Source organism: Dreissena polymorpha, chromosome 10 (genome assembly GCF_020536995.1).
Source record: "Dreissena polymorpha isolate Duluth1 chromosome 10, UMN_Dpol_1.0, whole genome shotgun sequence".
In the NCBI taxonomy this organism is placed as follows: domain Eukaryota; kingdom Metazoa; phylum Mollusca; class Bivalvia; order Myida; family Dreissenidae; genus Dreissena; species Dreissena polymorpha.
The window spans coordinates 69,566,358-69,589,613 of record NC_068364.1 but is presented as its reverse complement, the minus strand read 5'-3'; the positions used below and the strand labels follow the sequence as shown (position 1 = coordinate 69,589,613).

The following is a 23,256-nucleotide window of genomic DNA, read 5'->3' as shown; positions in this document are numbered from 1 at the left end:
TTTTCGGTTAGGAGGGACTTCCTTAGAACTAAAAATACCATAAAAGCGGAAAGTGTCGTCACTGATTAGCCTGTGCGGACTGCACAGGCTAATCTGGGACGACACTTTACGCACATGCATTTTACCCAGTTTTCTCAGAGCACAACTCATATATGAAAAGCTTTCACCTATTCAGTTATTCTCTGGATAGTAGAACATGTCAAGTTATCCACTGATTTATATAAACAGGAAAAATAAATGAGTCGCGTTTTGAGAAAATCCGGCATAATGCATGTGCGTAAAGTGTCGTCCGAGGTTAGCATGTGCAGTCCGCACAGGCTAATCAGGGACGACACTTTCCGCTTTTACTAGATTTTCGGTAAAAAAGGACTTCCTTTAAACGAAAAATACCATTAAAGCGGAAAGTGTCGTCTCTGATTAGCCTGTGCGGACTGCACATGCTAATCTGGGACGACACTTTACGCACATGCATTATGCCCGGTTTTCTCAGAACACGACTCAAATACACGTTAGTGCCAATTACTACCAGCTACAAATATTCATTAACGATAACCGGATCTCTTGTTCAGGAAAAATGGTAGAATAAAATAGATTCCATATGACCCATACGTCATACACTTTTAAAGCGAGTATATACGACGTTGCTAAACCATTTTAAAAAAAGGTTGATGGATAAAAAATTGTATAATAAAAGTGTAGAAGAATTGTTACAAGAAAACCAACGAAAACTTAAGTTGTATCCAATTACAAAATAAAGTTCAAAAACGAATTCATTAATTTAGATCCACCACTACCGGTAATTTGTGCAGGTTTCATCAGAAAAAAAAGTTGTTCTGCAATAAATACGCGCTTGTGTGTCGGTACCGTCTAAAACTTGACCTGTGTGAATATACTGAAGTAGACATAATTCGCTTTATGGTAAGTACATAAGAAAGTAACTATCTTTTACGTAGCACTCCCTGTACATAACCACGTATAAGTTTAAGTTTGAGAAAGTACAATGTCGACATTATAACGGTATATACTGGACTGAAGTGTTACATAAACTTATTAAGATGTAATAACAATCGCTTAGGACCATGCCCTCATCATTAGACGCAATTAAAATACGTGTATACAAAAGAAATACATTTTCAATATTTTTGTTTCTATTGTTGTAATATGGACTCTATGTGGGTGATGTCTGGACATGCAAATGTTGGCCCATATTGGACCCAATTGGGTTCAATATTTGTTTGTTCAAGTGGGGCCAACATGCGCATGATTTGTTGGGCTAGGATGTTCAATGGAATGATTGGACTAAGGTCAGCAAACTAGATAACGGAAATAAGTCTGCCACAATCTAGGACGATTGTTTTTATCGATGGACATACAAACCTATGATATCCGATCAAAACTACAAAATAAGTCAACTGACAAGGTCGATCAAAATAAGAGTTGTAAATAGAACCAATATATGGAATAAAGTCAAAGTTCGCGAAGGTGGTTGAAACTGCTAAAATAAGGCCGCCGAAACAGATGGTCTTGATTTGAACAATGAACACACGAATACAACGTTTGAATAAAAAATTGTCTATCCGTTTGTCCTATACGAATTCAATAAATAAAAAATATAACCAACATAAAACGTGCAAGAAATGCTAGATGTGATTTTAAACACGTATATTAGGTCTAAGTATTTCAAAATGTATTCAGATGGAAAAGGAATTCATTATGTCGGTTAATAAGGCGTCGGCTCAAACTCAGTCAATCGAAACGAGTTCATTAACAAATGAACCCATGCGGATAGAAGCCGATGAAATACATGCTGGTAAGTTTGTAGCGGTTGAATTTAAAGTGAAACATTAAAATTTATAACTAAGTATGATGTTTGGGTGGCGCGAGCGAGCAAAATAAACAACTTAGCGAATATTTGGTCCCGAAAATTTATTATCAGACTGAGCATGGTGCTTGGTTTTGTGTGCGCACTTGCATGCGTGATGTTACACGTGGAAGGAATGCTTCATGCGGGCATGTTCGAGGGACTCGAAGAAATAAGTAGGTGGCTTTTTTATATTCTTTTTAATTTGTCAGAAAAAAAAACGGTAATGTTTCCACATAATGTTGTTATAGTGTATGTTTACTTTTGTAGACAATACAGAATCTAAATTGCGTCTGCAAATAAGTTTTTCCTAAGGACTTGCCTGCGGCTTTCTTTCAAGGGACTTAATTGCTACCGACTTATTATCTCGAGAGTAGCTCTCGTCTTTATATGTGTTTATGCAAAGTTTGATTTTATCCAACTGATCAAATTGAATATCATTATATTTTTTTTATAAAGGCGACGAATCGCGCAAAAAATGACACGGGCTTGGTTTAACAAATATTTATTTCTATTGACAAATTCAGTTTATATCAATCGCTGCCAAAGCAGTAGTAGAAAAAGCTTGAAACGAAATAAATAATGATTATAAAGTTTCTCTTCTTACACACTATTTACAATAAATGGCAACATTCGAAGAATACATTTACATGTGCTATGACAGAAATTTGAAATATAAGTTATGAATAGGAAAAGTGGGAAAAGGAAAGTTTGGGATAAAGGACGGTCCTTGCAAAGACTAGAACATGAGGTAGCAACAATTTGAGACACCAAGTGGTTGATAGATTCTATGGCTCCACACGATCATAGAGGAGACTCGGAAAAAGTTGCATAAAGGTGTTCATTTACCGCAATTGATTTGGGGCTTAACCGAGTGTAATTTATTTGAAACAACATTTATTTCAACAAAATTACGATGGAGTTTAAATAACGCTTCTGCTTAGCTTAGATCTTAGTAAAGATCTTTCGCGTGTCTGTATTAATGATAGTGTCTTATTTCTGATTGTACGAAACTTGGCTAACTATATTACTGTTTTTGGAGTTCGTAAGAGAGCCCGTCCGCGTTTTCTTATCATTTGACGTTCATGTGCATTTCGCCAAAGAGCATCACGCAGTTTTTGATACAATATTTGCATTGCAAATTATAGTTTTGGTGCTATTAGTGCAATATGCAACAACAACAATAATTGTTATTATATCCAATTAAATACAGAAAAACTTGTCAAAGCAAATTTTAGTAACCATCCTTATATTTCCAATTATGACGATCCTGTGCTTTGCTTTGGGCTTTTGTATTTAAATAAACCCTGTATAGACCAATGTTAGCGCTGTTATTTGTCAAGAAAGAGAACAAACACGTGATGATACCAAGCTCTTGGGGTTCCCTACTATCAATAAGCCAAGAATTTAAAAGTACCTCTGCTAGATATGTAAACGCAAAAATTAACCCTTTCAGTGCTGGAACCGAATTTTGAAGGCCTTTGCAAACAGTTTGGATCCAGATGAGACGCCACAGAACGTGGCGTCTCGTCAGGATCCAATCTGTTTGCTATTCTGATAGTATTCTTTGAAAAAAAATTGAAGAAAATGCTAATTTTAGAAATTCAGCAGACGACATTTTAGCAGACGACAAATTTCCCAGCATGCAAAGGGTTAAGTTAGTAAATGTTGCATCTGCATTTGTAGAGTTAGTATATCATCAAAGAAAACAATGCGTCCTACTCTGCAAGCGGAGTTCAGTCGGGAGACGGAAAACTACAACGGGCGAGGCATGGTATGGTATTGCGCAAGGGGGGGGGGGGTTAGAGGTTTAGGGTTAGGGTTTGGGTTAGTGTTAGGGGTCGGTTTAGGGTTTGGGTTAGCCTAAACCAGACCCTAACCCTAACCCGACCCCTAATCCTAACCCTTACCCTAACCCTTTTTGGGGGTTATCACCCCTGACCATGCCTCGCCCGTTGTAGTTTTCCGCCTCCCAGTTCAGTCTAGATGCATTATTAATCAAAAGGTTCACGATAGGGTCATTGTTCGTAGTGGATAAAATCTCGTAAAAAAGCCTAACCCCACTCTGGACGAATTTTTTTGCATAAATCAGCGGAGGATTCAGGAGACAGTCGATGTATCACGATTGGCGTCAATCTCCGCGCAGGGATTTGACTGGAACCAGCATAGCTGGATCAAATCCCTACCTTAATAACCTAGGCACGTGGTGCACACAATTTACCGCTCTTTTTATTACTTTTTTTAAAAAAACCTAAACTTATACCATATTTTCAAAATGTAAAGAAAACGAAACTACTTTTCATTATATAGTACGTACACCAAACAATCCTACAAAATCTGGTAGGATTTTCTTGTGATTGCAAGACGGTATAATTGTATTTGAGAGCATAGAAAAACAACTCTGCGCGGAGATTGGATTGGCGTAGCCCGTGACTTTCATATATTCGATCTTTTCGTGATCAGAGGATAAGGGATTCGTCAGTCTCAAAAGATTTGTTGAGCCACTTGTCGCTGAAAGATAATGCATCAACAATTGAGAGGTCTGTCGTAAAATTTTCCAATTACAAACGTAGTTCGTTTACTGAAAATAAAACGAAAAGTTGATATGAATTGCCTATAGACAATGCAGTGTACGTACACCTATGCATTTTTATTTCTATTGACAATCTAGGCAAGAGACGATCTCATGGTTATTGCATTTTTACGGAGGCATTAGTCTTAAAACTAGCATATTAATAGATGCACACAAACTGGCTTGTATCTTTGTGTAAATGCTACGTTTATCTATCATAAACGATGTGAAACAACTTAATATTCAAACAAGGCTATGACGACGTTAGTGAAAATGCAGGGCACTATGCATTCAATATAATTCACTGGGGTCGAAATGACAAAGCGGATTGCTTATTATGAAGATTTAAATGGTTTGTATTAACGAATTTAAATGAACGCCTGAACATTTAGTCAAACTGGCGCAATAGTCAAGTTCACTGTCATAATGGGCACTGTAACTTAGTGCAAGTTCCTTAATTTATGATTAGATAAAGTAAAATAACTATTTCGTTTCGTTTCTTTATCGTGCATGATTTGAGTTTAATATGAAATGCCACAATTAATCATAATTTATTAAGCGATATGTTGCATGTATTGCTTAGGTCGCACGTTTGAAGTTGTATGCTACAATTAGGTGATATATTTTGGGTAACTTACTAAAAATGGAAAAAGAACGCTCTTTATATTAATTTGTTATTTTATTATTTTTTTTACAGATTGCTTGATTTCATATAATCCGTGTATCTATGGTGTATTCACATACTGAACGTCTTTCGCACAATACTCGTGTCCGTTCCCAGAATTTCACGATGATGTATCATTAAACTTTTGACTATATTTTACACTTATTTCTAATGCAAGAGTCCAAAGCATTGCTAAAACATTATATAGTTTGATAGAGTTTATTTCAACATAAATTAGGCTTTAGGCCTATGATTTCACACAAAATATAAAAAAATATATGCACAGACGGTCGATGACGTACATAATGTTTAACCTAAACAAGATCAAAATCTGTGTATACACTTTGTCATATGTTGTACTTTTATAAAACGTAGATAAATAAATGTGAGTACATGGAAATTATTGATAATATAATTCAGCTCTCAATTGAAAAGCTTTTAAAACAAATATGGTTATATTTCGTTCACACTTTTTTCCATTGTCTGTCAGTAAAACTGATCATGTTTGTGTACTTTCAATAATATTTATTTATAAACCTCTTACGTAAATAAACATTGGAAATTCAAGGGGAAAAATGAAATTCGTGTTCAAGAACGTAACAGTCTTTGCAATTTCTGTTTTGAAACGGTATCATTTCTGACTTGTGTCATCTTCCCGCTTCCACTTCAAGCCTATGGGCAATCGGGAGCCCTCGGACAATTCCGCCATAACGGCGACGGTGTGGTGTATCCCACTGATTGAAGCGTTAAAGGGATCTTTTCACGCTTTGGTAAATTGACAAAATTGAAAAAAGTTGTTTCAGATTCGCAAATTTTCGTTTTAGTTATGATATTTGTGAGGAAACAGTAATACTGAACATTTACCATGGTCTAATATAGCCATTATATGCATCTTTTGACGATTTTAAAACCTAAAAATTATAAAGCGTTGCAACGCGAAACGATTGAATAATTTGGAGAGTTCTGTTTTTGTCGTTAAATTTTGTGAAACTACGAAGATTGCTTATATAAGGTATAAAATACTTCACGTATATGTACCCGGCGGAATAGCTCAGTAGGCTAAAGCGTTTTTACTTCAGGACTCTGGCAGGACTCCAGGGATCACTGGTTCGAAACCTGGTCCGGGCAATACTCTTTTCCTTTTTCTAATTTTATTCTTGATTTTTTACTGGAGCTTTTACGATCCATTGTTTACATTTATCGATATAAAGCATTTAATGAATAAGTTAAAAAATGCCAAAATCTGTGAAAAGGCCCCTTTAAGATTGGCCTATGGGCAGATACTCTAAAACGAGTCAACGCAATTATTTATTTAAATCGTTGTCTGTTTATCTTTTTTTCAGAAGATACACAGATTGTTCACGTCTATAGACGGCAAACAAAACGATCGGCACAAAGAGATGGATTTCAACCGCCCAGAGCCTTTAACACATGGGTCAAGGGAGACAATCATGATTTCGTTGTAAACTTTGAACTTGCCGGACCCGTGAAAACTGTGTACATTCCGCATGATAATGGACTGAAACATAACACCGTTACGCACGTATGTAAATCTTGAAATACCAGTAATCTATTAATGTTTGCGACTGTTGTAATACTAGTATATAGGAAAACCATTGACTCTTTAAAACGTGTCCACCGATAGAAGTCTGGTGGTAACATTGGGTTGGTTGCTTAACGGGGTAGAAGTGTATTTCGATCGTCCTATCTCGTACATGTATGTGGTCTATTCACAAACTGCTCCGAATAAAATCATTGAGGTGTGTATATCAAAGTTTATGAAATTATTCGCCCGAGGCTGTATTATGTGTGGACCCGGAGTGTATCCCAGCACCCCTATCTAATTAACTAACTAGAATCTCGAAAATTAGGGCGAATTTTGAATTACAGCTGCAATGTCCAGCTATGTAGATGTTACTCAAAGATGTTCAATTTTTTACTTGCTTTTGGCTTGTTTTGTTGTGTTTGTGTGAATTTTGTTTGGAGTGGGGAGGGGGGAGACGTGGAACCCAGAGAAAACCACACATGTCCAGTTAGATGACCGTCAAGCAGAGAACCCATCTCCATATAAGGCTAAGTTGGTCTATGTGGGTTAGTTTGGATGGCCGTTAAAGAGACATTTTCACAGATTTTCGCATGTATTGAAGTGTGTCATTAAATGCTTTCTATTGATAAGTGTGAACATTGGATCTAAAAAGCTCCGATAAAACAACAAGAAGACAATTTAAAAAAAAAGGAAGAAAAAAAGTAACCTTCACTTGGCTCTAACCACTGACCCCTGGAGTAAAGGTATATCGCTTAGACCACTCGGCCATCCGTGAGAGGAGTATTTTATACTTTATATACGCAATCCTCGTAGTATTGCATTAGAAAAATTAATTGTGTCAATTTACAAAAAACGTGAAAAGGCCCCTTTAAGTGCCGGTTATACAACGTCAGTCTTGCATACGCAACGAGTGCAAACCCCTGATCATATGTTCCAGTATATAACGTATAGACTTTTATGCTATGGTAAGCACATTGGTTTTAAATTGATGTATTTTTGTTGTTGCACACGATGGACTAAATTACGAACGAACGAACAAACAACGCAAACTCAGGTCGCCGTGGTGTAATGGATATGGTGTCCGCCTAGCGACCGGGAGGTCACGGGTTCGATCAACACCTTGGGAGCGTTCTTTGGATTCCCCCCCCCCCCAAAGACACCAAGTACTGGTTCTAGGCCCAGAAAACGGACTCGAGCGCGTTTATATAAGCCCTAGGCTTTCAATGCAATCGAGCTAAAATAGGTTTAAACTAAACAACGCGAACTCAATAAATATGCTTCCCAGAAACAAAAAATCAGGGTGCAGGATCACGTGACTTTGTGGGGTTCCAATTAAACGTAAATAAATTGATTTACACACACCGGTAAGAGGTGCTTTTTCTTCAATAACTTTTTTAAAACACTTTTTCTTAAAGTAACATTACTATTCAAAATCAACGGAAATTTCGTACAATTGTTCGTAAAATAAACTTACCGGTAACCAATTAAAAATCAGTGTTCCTCATGGCAATTGCCGAAATTTCAACGTCAGATGCGGTCTGGTAAAATAGATGTTTGTAGATACAAAATGCTCGTTTTTATTATTGTTTTGCATATCTATTCATACGACACATGAACACTAAAATGGTGTTCGTGTGTCGTATGAATAGATATATTCGCGGGAATTAATTGTGGCCACAAATAAATGAAAACGAGCATTTTGTATCTACAAAAATCTATGTAATCATACCACATCTAGCGTTGAAATTTTGGCTATTGCTATAAGGAACACTGATTGTTAAGGTGTTAACTTTATTTTACGAAATAATCAACGAAATTTTCGTTGATTTTGAGCGTTATAGAGACTTTAAGAATTTTAACTAGTGCATAAAAGACAGTGTTTTATTCTGCGTATGGCAATGTAATCAGAACTTCTTTATTAATAAGCCTGTTTTCTTGGACAAAAATTCGATGTCTACTGCATTTATGTACATGGAAAATGCTTCGCGAACGCAGAATTTTGTAACCGATTATGACGTATTCAAGGATTAATTCTTACACCTTAAGATATCGACACAGACTGCAAGAAAAACTGTCTTTTATGCACTAAAGATGTTTGCAAATATATTTCAATAACTTGAGATATTTGCAGAATAAAGTGCTTAAACGTGTATTTACATTCTGTCCAGTCCGTGTTTAGAACTCAGGAAACCCCGTTTGATTATGCACCCTGATAATACACATATTTTAATAGTAAACATGTGTATATATACATATGTACATGTAATATATATATATATATATATATATATATATATATATATATATATATATATATATATATATATATATATATATATATATATATATATATATATATATATATATATATATGCAAGGCACGATTCAAAATTCGTCCAATCTTTCAACGATTCTAAAGGTATCTAAAGCTTGGTCGCTAGTATACACATTGTAGTAAACGTCCAAAATTATTATTAACAAATGTTAATGTATCTATTTGTTAATTAAGATTATATCTGTATAAATATGTGCATTTGTTTCAGTGTATTAACCTGTACAAGGATGCAGAACGAATGGCTCACTCTATGGTAGACACGTGTTCAAACCATCCCAACATAACGGTGCTGGTGAGTTAATAAAGTGTTATCGATACCAACCGATACCCCGATACCGATTTTGTTTTTAGCTCACCTGAGCGATAGCTCGAGGTGAGCTATTGTGATCACTCAGCGTCCGGCGTCCGTCCGTCCGTCCGTCCGTATACAAATTTGTAAACATCTTCTTCTACTAAACCATTGAGCCAATTTCAACTAAATTTCATGTGGAGCATCCCTAGGTCATGGGACAAAAGAATTGTTAAAAAAAATTTGATCACATAACCAAGATGGCCGCCATGACCATATATGGTAAAAACCTTAAAAAATCTTCTTGTCAGAAACCGCTCATCAGATTTTCAAAAAATTTCACAGGGATGACCTTTGAGGGCTCCCCTGAAAAAGTTGTTCAAAGAAATTTGATTCGTCAAAAAACATGGCCGCAGGAGCTCGTTGAACTTTGCATGTTTATTCGTTTTTGCCTATTTTGTGAAAACTTTCAAAAATCTTCCACATTTTTTGTCCGATCCTTTCCAAATTTGCACAGTGTCTTTATATCAATGAGGACACAAACCCTACAAAAAATTAGCATTATTGGTCCATGAAGTACAGAATTACCTCCCCTTGAATTGAGAAAATGGTGTTATGCAATAAAGTCCAAATTTTTCATCCAATTCTTTCCAAACTTGTAAGGATTTAGCATGGTTCAAACAAGGGAAACAACTACGGTTTATGCATGTTCTTTTTATTACAGATTTGCCTCCCTTTAATTCATTCAAAATCTCATTTTACAGCAGAGATTCCAAATCTGACCTGTAAATGAGCCCCATATTTACTGCTGGTGCTATGTTACCTTTTCCCATTTGATCATTCTTAAGTATTGGTCTTGTAATGCTGCTACTGCTACTGCTACTGCTACTACTACTACTACTTCTACTACTACTACTACTACTACTACTACTACTACTTCTACTATTACTACTACTACTACTACTTCTACTACTACTACCACTACTACTACTACTACTACTACTACTACTACTACTACTACTACTACTACTACTACTACTACTACTACTACTACTACTACTACTACTAGTACTACTACAACTAGTACTACTACCACCACCACCACCACCACCACGTCTACTATTACTACTTCTACTACTACTGCCACTACTACTACTACTTTTACCACTACTACTACTACTACTACCACTACTACTACTACTACTACTACTACTACTACTACTACTACTACTACTACTTCTACTACTACTTCTACTACTACTACTACTACTACTTCTGCTACTACTACTACAACTACTACTACTACTACTACTACTACTACTACTACTACTACTACTACTACTACACCACCACCACCACCACCACCACCACCACCACCATTCACAGTGACGAAAAACGTATTCACACAATGGCTGCTACTACAACTTATAGCCCATATAGGGGGGCATGCATGTTTTACAAACAGCCCTTGTTTCTATGGGATTTTAACCACAACTGTTCATGTTTATCTCCGACATATATTTTTAGGTCACCTGTCATGAAGTGACACAGTGAGCTTATGTGATAGTGTGCTGTCCGGCGTCCGTTGTGCGTGCCTGCGTGTGTCCGTGCGTCCGTCCGTCAACAATTTGTTTGTGTAGACAGTAGAGGTCACAGTTTGCATCCAATCTTGATTAAATTTGGTCAAAATGTTTATCTTGATGAAATCCGGTTTGGGATTGTATTTGGGTCATCTGGGGTCAAAAACAAGGTCACTAGGTCAAATAATAGAACAACCTTCTGTAGACAATAGAGGTCACAGTTTTCATCCAATCTTTATGAAATTTGGTCAGAATGTTTATCTTGATGAAATCTGGGTTGGGATTTTATTTGGGTCATCTGGGGTCAAAAACTAGGTCACTAGGTCAAATCATAGAAAAACCTTGTGTAGACATTAGAGATCACAGTTTTCATCCAACCTTTATGAAATTTGGTCAGAATTCTTGATGAATACTGGGTGGGATTGTATTTGGGTCATCTGGGGTAAAAATCTAGGTCAAATAAATAGAAAAACCTTGTGTTGACAATAGAGGTCACAGTTTTCATCCAATATTTATGAACTGTGGTCATAATGTTTATCTTGATGAAATCTGGATTGGGATTGTATTTGGGTCATCTAGAGTCAGGAACTAGGTCACTAGGTCAAATCATAGAAAAACATTGTGTAGACAATAGAGGTCATAGTTTTCATCTGATCTTAATGAGTCAGGTGAGCGATTCAGGGCCATCATGGCCCTCTTGTTATTTTTTGTTTTCCACCGATGTTTAAATAATACAATGGGTAATTGTATCGGTTATCTGGACATTTTCATGGAATCATTTCTTTATGACGTCCTTTAATATAACAGATGAAAGGGACCACCTACGATCTTGACTTGCAATTGAAAAATATGAAATGAGGTCATAATACCACTAACGATGCCGGACTTGCAATAGAAATAAGTGTAAAAATATATAGTCATAAAAACGCTCATGGCTATCGTTGGTGGTCCATTATATTGTGTCTATTGATTGTGACCGTTATTTGTTACTGTATATTTAAATCATGTTTCTTGTTGGCTTAGATAAATCTTCAATTTTAATTCACGAGTGATTTGGAAGATTATTATTTTGTGGATGCAACAACTTGTACATGTTTAAAGCAATAGTTTGCTGTCGTTAGCGATTTCAGTGGTCGGAAATGTGCTCGTCGCACAGAAAAAAATGCACCGATTTGCTTTCATAAACTCCCCTATGACACAATTTATAAAGGTCTTCACGTTTCCAAATGGGTTGTGATTGTATGAAAATAATGCAAAATATGTGTAAAAAACATATACAACTTACTCACCCTGTAGAATAATCGGTGAATTTTCAAAACATCGTCCTTAGCGCCACCTCGGAAGTAACATTTGCTCATTTGTTAATGCATCGCATACAAGAGGTGGGGCCCGTGATTAATACCCGTAATTATTGTCGTAGACTATTAAATCTTTAGCACTTTAAGGTTGAGTTTAGCGGCATATAGTGGGGTCATATGGTGAAATGATAGTTCACTTTTTGATAAAAGCAACAAACTTGGTACATTTGTAGATTTAAGTATTTAATTCAATTTTAGCTATGGACCCATCTCCAATTTTCAAGATGGCCGCCATTTTCAAGATGGCCGCCAAAATGGCCGCCAAACTTTAGGAAATTACATGTAACTGCCATATTTGATTAAAATATTCTGTTTTTGGCATTAAAATTAGCTGTTTTATGTTATTAAATAATGAAAATATGTTTCTACATGAAAAAAACATGAACTAAATATTGCATATAAGTCAAAATGGCTTCCAAAATGGCCGCCTAAAGTACAAAAAAATAAGATTTTCCACCTTTAATCTATAATTTCATAACTCATTGAATGTATGTTATGTAAGCAAGTGTTTTTTTTTGTATTTACAGATACCTTCATTTGTATAATATGCTCAACATATTGTGTCAGTCCTTAAATAAAGAAATAACTGCATTCAACGAGTTCACTCTTCCAGACCTTAAAGCTGCCTTAAAATCTAACCGCGGTCACATCCTCCACCACATATGGTGCTTGTATTCAGTGGAATTGTTCACTTTTTGATAAAAGCAACACACTTTGCTCATTGGTAGTTTAAAGTATTTATGACAAAATAGGCTATGGACCCAATTCATATTTTTCAAAATGGCCGCCATTTTCAAAATGGCCGCCAACCTATCAAAAAAGGAGAAAATATCGAGGTGCTGATGTTGTGTTGCGATCTTTTACAAATCAAATGAAATATTACAATACTTTATTACTAATCATGCTGATAATCAAAAATCTTTGCAAGAAACACATTTATTATAAGTATTTGTTAATTTTGTACTTTTTGTAAGGTTTAAAGGTCAGTCCTTTTTTTTTGGGGGGGGGGGAATTATGCTTTTTTGGCAAATATTCATATTCATTCACTTTAATAATAAATAAATCCATAAAGCAGATTATCATGGTCCGAGAGCGCAGGTGTTCATTGCAAGTTTTGAGGCCAATAATTTTTGTGTATATTTGAAAAGAGAATTTTATATCCTTCCAGAAAACCCATTTCTTAAGTGTCACAGCCGTGCATATCAATGATTTTTTTTTGGGGGTAAAATCACTCAAAATCTAAAGTTTTCCCTCTGCTTTCTGGAACAATTAAATAAATAGACATTTTCAGTCATGGGAATTTACCTAGGGTTTCAGTTTTGGGGTATTAAATAGGTATCAGAAACTTTTCTGATAATTCAGTAAAACAAATTATTTTCCATGTAATTTTTTTAAGGGAAAAACCACCAAATTTCGCATTTTATTTTTGAAAATATGACCATTTTTCAAATTTTAATTCTGCGAAATCTTTTACCAAGTTAACAATTTCCAACATATTTGTCTAATCAGTGTTTTAATAACACACATATGGTCTCCTTGTTTCATTCCAACAACGACTTTTTTTATCAATATCTATTAGTGATTTTGGGTGGAAATGAATAAAATCACACACAAAACTGTTGATTTCTGGAATAATTTGATTTAATTAGATTGATAAGACATGTGATCATTATAATAATCAAATATTGTTCGCATATATAGTTCCTCGAATTTTTACTGACGACTTTTAGTGAGATTTAAGGAACTATATACGAAATCAAACACAAAACTGCAGATTTCTGGAATAATTTGATATAGTTAGATTTATAACACATGTGATCACGATAATGATAAAAACTGTTCGTCTTTGTACATATGCGTATAACATAGCTCAAAACAAAACATTCCAATGAGTACAGTGTACTTGCAGGTTTAACTCCACTAACTTTTTAACATTTTCTTGATTTTTGAGTCATTTCACCTGATTTATTTGTGCGTTTTTCATACAACAATTGCAAATGTCGATATCTATCTGCTAACATTTAAAATGATCCAACATTGCTTTAATATGCCCTATAACATTTTCAATTTAAAAATAATCTAATGTATTGATATTAGTGTTAATAGGTTGAAAAAGGGCCACTTGGTACTTTTAACAACTTTCTTGATTTATTTATACATGTACTTTGTAACGGAACGCAAAACGTTTTACTATATTTTATACATTTACAGTATCATTATAAACAAAACATCTACTAACATTTTATGTCACACAACTGTTACATGTAACAACATTTGACATGAAATTCAAACAGTTATTTAAATTCATCTAGACATAAAACATACTTTATATACACGATAAATTATTATAGTTGATACATGTACTGTTTTTCATGTACACACATCTACTAGCATTTATCACGCACAATTCTTATCAACATGAAACAATAGTTTAACTACGTATACTTTCAATAAATATTAATTTTTAACATTTCACATGAAAATCAAACAATTATTGTCCCTATCGGAGAAACTGAATGGGACTCATGGTCTGTCAGTCAGTCTGTCAATTTTTAGTCTGTGGCCCTTTTTAATGTTGATCATTAAAATGATAGCAGATAGATATCGACATTTGCAATTGTTGTATGAAAACCGCACAAATAAATCAGGTCAAATGACTCAAAATGCAAGAAAATGTAAAAAAAGTTAGTGGTTTTACACCTACAAGTACACAGTACTCATTGGAATGTTTTGTTTTGAGCTATGTTATTCGCATATGTACAAAGACGAACAATTGTTATTATTATCGTGAAAACATGTGTTATAAATCTAACTATATCAAATTATTCCAGAAATCAGCAGTTTTGTGTTTGATTTCGTATATTGTTCCTGAAATCTCAATAAAAGTCGTCATTAAAAAATGTTCATGTTTCAATTAAATCAGGAAACCCTTTTGTGTGTTTTTAATACAATAGTTAGACTACTATTTTGAAAATTATTTCAGTTGAGTAAAAATTCGAGGAACTAAAACCTGAAAAATGGACTAAAACAGTTAAAATTTAGTGTTTTTTAACCTACATAAACAGTAACAAATAGTGGTTTTGACCTATAATAACACTGCGGTCATTTCATTGTTTGTTTAGAGTGATCTTATTTGCATTGTTTGATTAGAGTGATCTTATATGCAATTGTGTATATGCGAACAATATTTGATTATTATAATGATCACATGTTTAACAAATTAAATTTAATCAAATTATTCTAAAAATCAGCAGTTTTGTGTGTGATTTTATCATTTCAACCAAAAATCACTAGTAGATGTTGATAAAAAAGTCATTGTTGGAATGAAACAAGGAGGCCATATGTGTGTTTTTAAAACACTGATTAGACAAATATGTTGGAAATTGTTAACTTTGTAAAAGATTTTGCAGAATTAAAATTTGAAAAATGGTCAAATTTGCAAAAATAAAATGCGAATGGTGGTTTTTCCCTTTAAAAAATAACATGTACAATTATTTGTTTTTCTGAATTATCAGAAAGGTTTCTGATACTTATTTAATACCACAAAACTGAAACCCTGGGTGAATTCCCATGACTGAAAATGTCTATTTATTTAATTATTCCAGAAATCAGAGGGAAAACTTTAGATTTTGAGTGATTTTACCCAAAAAATCATTGATATGCACGGCTGTGACACATAAGAAATGGGTTTTCTGGAAGGATATAAAATTCATTTTTCAAATATACACAAAAATGGCCTCAACACTTGCAATAAACACCTGCGCTCTCGGACCATGATAATCTGCTTTATGGATTTATTTATTATTAAAGTAAATGAATATTTGCCAAAAAAAGCATAATTCCCCCCCCCCCCAAAAATGACCTTTTGACCTTAAAAAAAGTACAAAATTAACAAAATACTTATAATAAATGTTTTTCTTGCCAAGATTTTTGATTATCAGCATAATTAGTAATAAAGTATTGTATTTGATTTGTAAAAGATCGCAACAAAAAAAACAGCACCTCGATATTTTCTCCTTTTTTTAATAGGTTGGCGGCCATTTTGAAAAATATGAATTGGGTCCATAGCCTATTTTGTCTTAAATACTTTAAACTACCAATGATCAAAGTGTGTTGCTTTTATCAAAAAGTGAACAATTCCACTGAATTCAAGCACCAATTATGTGGTGAAGGAATGTGACCGCGGTTAGATTTTAAGGCAGCTTTAAGGTCTGGAAGAGTGAACTCGTTGAATGCAGTTATTTCTTTATTTTAGGACTGAAACAATATGTTGAGAATATTATACAAATGAAGAAATCTGTAAATACAAAAAAGGAAAACACTTGCTTATATAACATACTTTCGTTGAATATTGAAATTATAGATTGGAGTAGGAAAATCCTATTTTTGGTACTTTAGGCGGCCATTTTGGAAGCCATTTTGACTTATATGCAATATTTAATTCATTTTTTTCATGTAGAAACATATTTTAATTAATTTATAACATAAAACAGCTAATTTCAATGCCAAAAACAGAATATTTTAATCAAATATGGCAGTAACATGTAGTTTCCTAAATTTTGGCGGCCAGCTTGGCGGCCATCTTGAAAATGGCGGCCATCTTGAAAATTGGAGATGGGTCCATAGCTAAAAATCAATAAAATACTTTAATCTACAAATGTGCCAAGTTTGTTGCTTTTATCAAAAAGTGAACAATTCCACTGAATTCAAGCACCATATGATCCCGCTAATAAGGATCCTCTAATTTTTAAAGAACAATCTCGAGCGCTCTGATTAGACCAGCAAGGCCTTTGAAATTGACTGCGCTGTTTAAATACCACGGTGTCTATACCAGGTGACTTTTTAAGATATGTGTTGGGAGAATAAAGCGCCGCGATCCAGATACCATTTTTAAGGATGTCTTTTTAATTATTTTACCATTTTTAATGGGATTAAGTGGAGAGCCCGCTCATTCGTGAGAGTTTGCTTTAGGTATCATGATTTTCTTTAAACGAATTAGCATGTTTTCAGTAAAGGGCAACCGCGCGTTTCTAATATGAGGTCCCCACACTGATGCGACATTTTTGCACTTTACTGAAAAAATACTTATTAAATATTTGTTTTAAAAATTCATGATGTCTACAGAAAACTCTCACGAATGAGCGGGCTCTCCACTTTATCCCATTTAAAATGGAAATGGTGAAATATTTATTTAAACAAAGGCATCCTTAAAAATGTTATCTGGTTCGCGCTTTATTCTGCCAGCACAGATCTTAAAAAGTCACCTGATATAGGCACCGTGAATACTATGTTAGCAATAAACCTATTTAACAAACGTTATATTATTTTTATTTGACTACATTAAATGGTCGATACTAGATTGTAAAGTATCGCAATTATGCAAATATGTAACATATTACATATGTAATATAGTATGATAAATCCAACAAAAACACATATTTTTCTTTCCTTTTTTATCAACGTTTCGGCTTACGCCTTCATCAGGATAATACAAATAATAACAGAAAGCGCCAGCCACGAGTGAAAATATTATTTTATATGATCACTCGTGAAATAAAATCGATATTCCATCGAATCCAACAAATGCCCTCTATATATTACACCTCAGAGATATTGGTCCTTCTATATCTATATGACCGGTTTCAGTCTATAAAATGCGATAGAGGAACCTAATAGTATATGGACCGGTCACTTTTTTTGTATATGGACCGTTAGGGGTTACACACCACTTAATTTGCACTGTTTTACTGTAAAATGACGTCATTTTTTAACGAAATGACTTCATTATTCCTACGAAATTCTTCAGTGTATTTCTTTTAAACCATAAACAATCGTGCAACACTGTACAATAGTAAAGGAGAAACACAGGGAATATCAACGCCGTTATGAAACAAACAAAAAGGAGAAACAACAACGTGATTTAATTACACCACCTGATTACAGCAATAGAATGGCACGGCCGCGCACATTGTGCGTTTAAGGAAATTAATTAATATGATAATAGGTGCTACAGTATTTACGGGCAAAAGCTTATTTGATAACCACGTATCGTAATTATAATTGTTTCAATGATAAAGTAACTCAGCCAAAATTAATCTTATGTTTTGCTTGATGAAAAAAAAGCGTTTTACATCTGCCAAACTTTAACATTTAATATCTCATAATTGTGTGCTTTTTCAGCGTCTGAAATTTAAAGCTGGTTCGGTGGCTGCGGCGTGGTAGATATGGTGTCCGCTTAGTGACTTAGGGGTCTCGGCCTTGATCCCTTAAGTGGAAGTGTTCTTTAGATAACCCTTAAGATGCCAATTACTGGTCCTACCCAGGAAACAGGTTATTTCATCAAATGTCTCAAGTCAAAGTAAGCTGTTGATTCAATCATAAACTGATTTAACATAATCAAAATAATGTAATGTGTCAGATCAATTTTGATTGACGGGATTATCAATGTATAATTATGTGAACTGAAGGATATCTTACTTGTTTTTTTTTGCAATTGAAATATTTCATAAATACCGGTATCTCACAAGGTTAAAGTCTTCTTTTGCAAACTATTGTCGCATAGTTTAAATTATGTTTCCATTAAAAACGAGCCATTTCGTAGTAATTCAAAAATCACAGTCTAAACTGCATACACTAAGTTTGTAGCTGTATGGTAAATATTTGAATGCAAACAAACATAAGGTTATATCATCCATATTTTTTTTTTTAATTTATACATTCTTATAACACAAACATCACACACATATATTTCAGTAATCATATGAGCTTATTATCCCCCGCCCCAAAGGCGAAGGAATATTGTTTTGGCGTTGTCCGTCCTTCCGTCCGTCTGTCCATCCGTCCGGCACTTTTGTGTCCGGAGCCATATCTCGGAAGTGCTTTGGTGGATTTCATTGAAACTTGGTATGAGTATATATACGGATTAGAGGATCATGCATTCCAAATGGCATTGTACATCATCTGGTAATAACGGAGTTATGGCCCTTTGTATATATTCTGGGTCAATGAAGCATGTGGGGGTATACGTCACGTCTGTGACAAAGCTCTAGTTTGGCGGGGGATATCAATTCAACGAATTTGCATGTTTATATATCCGTCTGTCTAGGCTTAGAAGAAGCATGTAAATTATGTTAGTATATTCAGTCCATATATAAAACTTATATGGTAATGCATTGCGATACATTATAGAGAAGTGAACACTTTACATCATTTATTTGCGCATAAAAGACTAGTAACACAATCAGTAATGCTTAAACACTGTCATCAACTTACAAGAATATTTACGTATTATGTAGTTACAAAGTGATGTTATTTTTTGAAAAACTGTTGAATGAATTCCTTATGTATCATTATCCATTCAATGCATTATGAAAAACAAGAATAATACAGAATAGTATGCAGTTTATTCAAAACAATATAGTATAAATACAATTTTATAAATAAACAATGCTGGTTTTTTACTAGCATATACAATATTTATCATGGGACAACAATTAACAGCCAATTCATTAATTTATGAAGCTAGTTGCTACTGTTTATAATTACACTGTCTTACTAAATGATCACAACGTCTACGTTCGGTGTTCTTTTATCAACTTGTGGTAAGTTGTTGTATTGCAAGTTTAACATTTAGTTGCAGACACTTGTCGACTTATAGGCTAAATTTGCATCGGAACAATCGCTTTTGTTCAACATGTTAATTGCCTCCAAATCGTTAATTTAACAACCCATTAACAATGTTTGCATATACGTCTTTATAATGTGATAGCTGATTTTTGTTTACAGACAGACAGATATAGACTCTACAAAGTTCTATAAAAGTTCACATATGTTCCTTTAAAGTAAACCTTCAGAACCAATAAACAAGATCACCATGGCTAAAAACTTCATTCCATGGAAACTTTGATAATTCAGGAATCCCTCCTTTGTTGATTTCTGGAAACCAAAACTGTCAGTTTTGCTCAATAGAATGGCTTGTGTGATGCCCAGTGCTTGGCAGAACAGCTTCTAAAAATGGAAAATTAACAGAGAACACAAATCTTAAAATTTGATAAATGATGCAGGCGTTTTGTAAATACCAGGTTTTTGTTTAATTTTGAACAATCTGGAATATTTTGGTACGAAAATCCAACAGTGTTTCGGGGTTTTAGGCCTAATCTGTATATAGTAATATGTAACCTCGGCAAAGTGAGAGCAGACGAGGTTTAAACAAGTTGAAACTGAGCTAAAATACAAAACAGTTCAATCGCAATATCGATACATTTTGTAAATAAACTTGTTTCTGATGGATTACAACCGCAATTTACTAGATTATTGCTAATGATCACATGTAAAACTGCTGTCTGAGAGCGAATGCAAATTGTGTCACGAACTCTTACATGTAAACAGCACGTACTGTAGGGTGGCGCATTTGAAATACCGCGAGAATACCGATACTGACAATAAAATTTTAAAAGACATTCTTTTTAAACAAGCGTTTATTGATTTATGAGGATAATAATAACAATCCGAAATCAAATAGATCGAAGCAAATAAATTCGAAAGAAATCTAGAATTATGCAATACATTTTAGACGGGTTATATTTCTGAACATTATGTTTGGAAAAGTGAACGCGAAATTTAGTATAGCAGTCTTTGGTATTTGGCTTATTCCCGTAACGGCGTTAGGCCGGGAAACAGGCAAATAGGAAGAAAAACAAAAATCGCATTTTGGCGGTGATAAACATTTAATACAATAACATAGAGTACGATCCGCTACGCAATAATCACTGCCATGACGTATTATTTCTTGAGGAATGCATCTGCGTATCATATAGCGTTTTTCGAAGTGTCTATGTTGCTCCAGCGGTCTATGATTTTCCATCGCGAAAATAGATGACGGCAGGAATTATTTGACTTGATAGCCTATAAGGTAATGTCTCTTTGTATTTCAGAAAATTGATACAAATAAACGGTCAACGCACGCCGCTACGCGGCGTGCTTTTGCCCGTATTACCGGCATCGCCAAGTCAGAGGACACAGTTAATGTCTTTGTATTTGAAAACAAAATCGTCCAAAGTACAAAATCTTACAGATGTTTTTCAGTGCAACAGCGACGAATCCCTATCAACCAGTGTGCTTGTTGATGTAACATCAGCATTGAACAAAACAAAAAACGCAGATACGATGAAAACATTCAAAGTAGAAATGTTATTTTTTCTGCAATGAGTAGAGAAAAAGTGTAAGAGCGAATATGCAAAAAAATCTTGAAAATACATGGGCGTCCATCGGCGTTATATGACCGGCGGGCAGCGGATACGTACTACCGTTCTTAAGGACGATGCCTCAGGTTGGACCCTCACAAGGAATAAAACTCGTTCAAACTAAATATCAGACTATGTTAAAAGAACTGTTTATGACTTTTGGTTAAGCATCGGCATTTCGCGTCCTACAGGAAATAAAGACCTTAAACGTGAAAGATTATCTGCGCGTGTGTTTGTAAGCCATGCTGTACAAGTTTTAGATGTCAGTCAGACCGAAAACCTATTATTCGTTTAAAAGAAAACACGCGGAGGTGAATATTTCACAAAGATCATCTGAGAAGGAAAGCGATAGAAATACATGTATGTGCAGGTATCACGTAGAAATCAACACTTTCCATAAAGCATGCATGAAGAGAAGACTACAGCTGAGAGAGAAACGTGGCGAGGATTTGGAGTTTCTGGTGTACAGTAGTGTACCTGAATTACTTAAAGAAAATTTATGTGGAAAGGATGAAAATGAGAACTACTACAGGGCTGATTGCATCAACAGAAATTGTGGCACGTGTGGTGTATCATTACTGAAATTAATGGAAGAAGAAAGATCCGATGAAATCGTAGATTGTGAAAAGTTTGAGTATGGTGAGATACTGTCCAAAGCGAATAGCACGAGGAAAAAGCTTATGTTCGTAAAAAAACAAACAAGCAGTGATGAAATGTTTGCGTACCTGTGCAAACTATTGGAGCCATTTGCCAGTCACCAATTTCGTGGCAATGCCGCAGTTACGTTGGAGAAAAATGAGCAAGACGATTGGGGAAGTGTATTCCCAAGAACTGCCGAAGTTATCACGGGCCATTACTATAAAAAATGCGGGCCCTTAATGTTCAGTCTGATGAAGAGCAAGTTTGCTATTGTTAGTGTATACTCAATCGTTTATTTGCTAGAAACTGTAAAAGCAAATGTTAAGGTCGCTATTCCTGAAAATGATCTCAAACGTGTTTTGACATGGATAGAAGAGTGATATGAGAATTATGGTACACAGTAATTCCTCCTGGCTATGCTTTAAAGCATATAATTATACTCATGACTGAATTTAGTGTAAAGTAAATAACTACAGAAAATGCAAAAATATAGTATTTTCTAAATACACTTTAGAAGACTTTTCAGTGTAAATAAGTATAGTAGTTGCGTAAATTAAAAAGATATATATGTTTAATCAAACTGAATTATACGCCCCGTTTGTATGTATATTTGAATTGAAATGTATGAAATATATATTGTCCTTATTTTTGTTTAAACAAGAAAACAGGAATACCATTATAATTGTTTCATCATTCTATTTTAAATATAGAATATTAATTGTAAATTAACTTCACTTATTTAGTTTAAACTTATTTATTACGACATAGTAACATATTCAAAAGTTACATGACATTGACATAGGATTGGGCTGAAAGGCGAACCTCATTGGAGCCCTCTCCCGATAAATATTATATTTACGCATGACATTATGTCATGACGTCGTAGTAAATTGACAATACAAGATGCAAAATGCAACTTACAATTCCAAAAACCATAATACAGAATGCAACGTATTTACAAGTCCACCAACATTGATGGAAAGAACCAAGCAATTTTACAGGGGGAAAGAAATAGAAATTGAGGGGGGGGGGAGGAAACATTAACAGAAAAATAGTATTGATTTCGAGGTTGTAAACGGTCATGTAGAAATTTATGGAAAAGAAGAGTGGTAGAGAGAAGAAAATGGATGGCGGCTAGAATCTCTTGGTTAATTTTATGAATTTTTATGG

General features: G+C 34.5%; 1 protein-coding gene across 1 annotated transcript in view; it reads left to right on the top strand.

Annotated features, from left to right (window-relative positions):
* Positions 1 to 6,454: 6,454 nt before the first annotated feature.
* The window catches only part of LOC127846962 (A disintegrin and metalloproteinase with thrombospondin motifs adt-2-like), a 72,501-nt gene continuing 55,699 nt past the window's right edge, over positions 6,455 to 23,256 (top strand). Inside the window, exons 1-2 of the mRNA XM_052378424.1 lie at positions 6,455 to 6,640; positions 9,187 to 9,270. Coding sequence (XP_052234384.1) covers positions 9,217 to 9,270 — 54 coding nt within the window. The 5' untranslated portion in view covers positions 6,455 to 6,640; positions 9,187 to 9,216. The remainder of the gene's footprint in view (positions 6,641 to 9,186; positions 9,271 to 23,256) is intronic.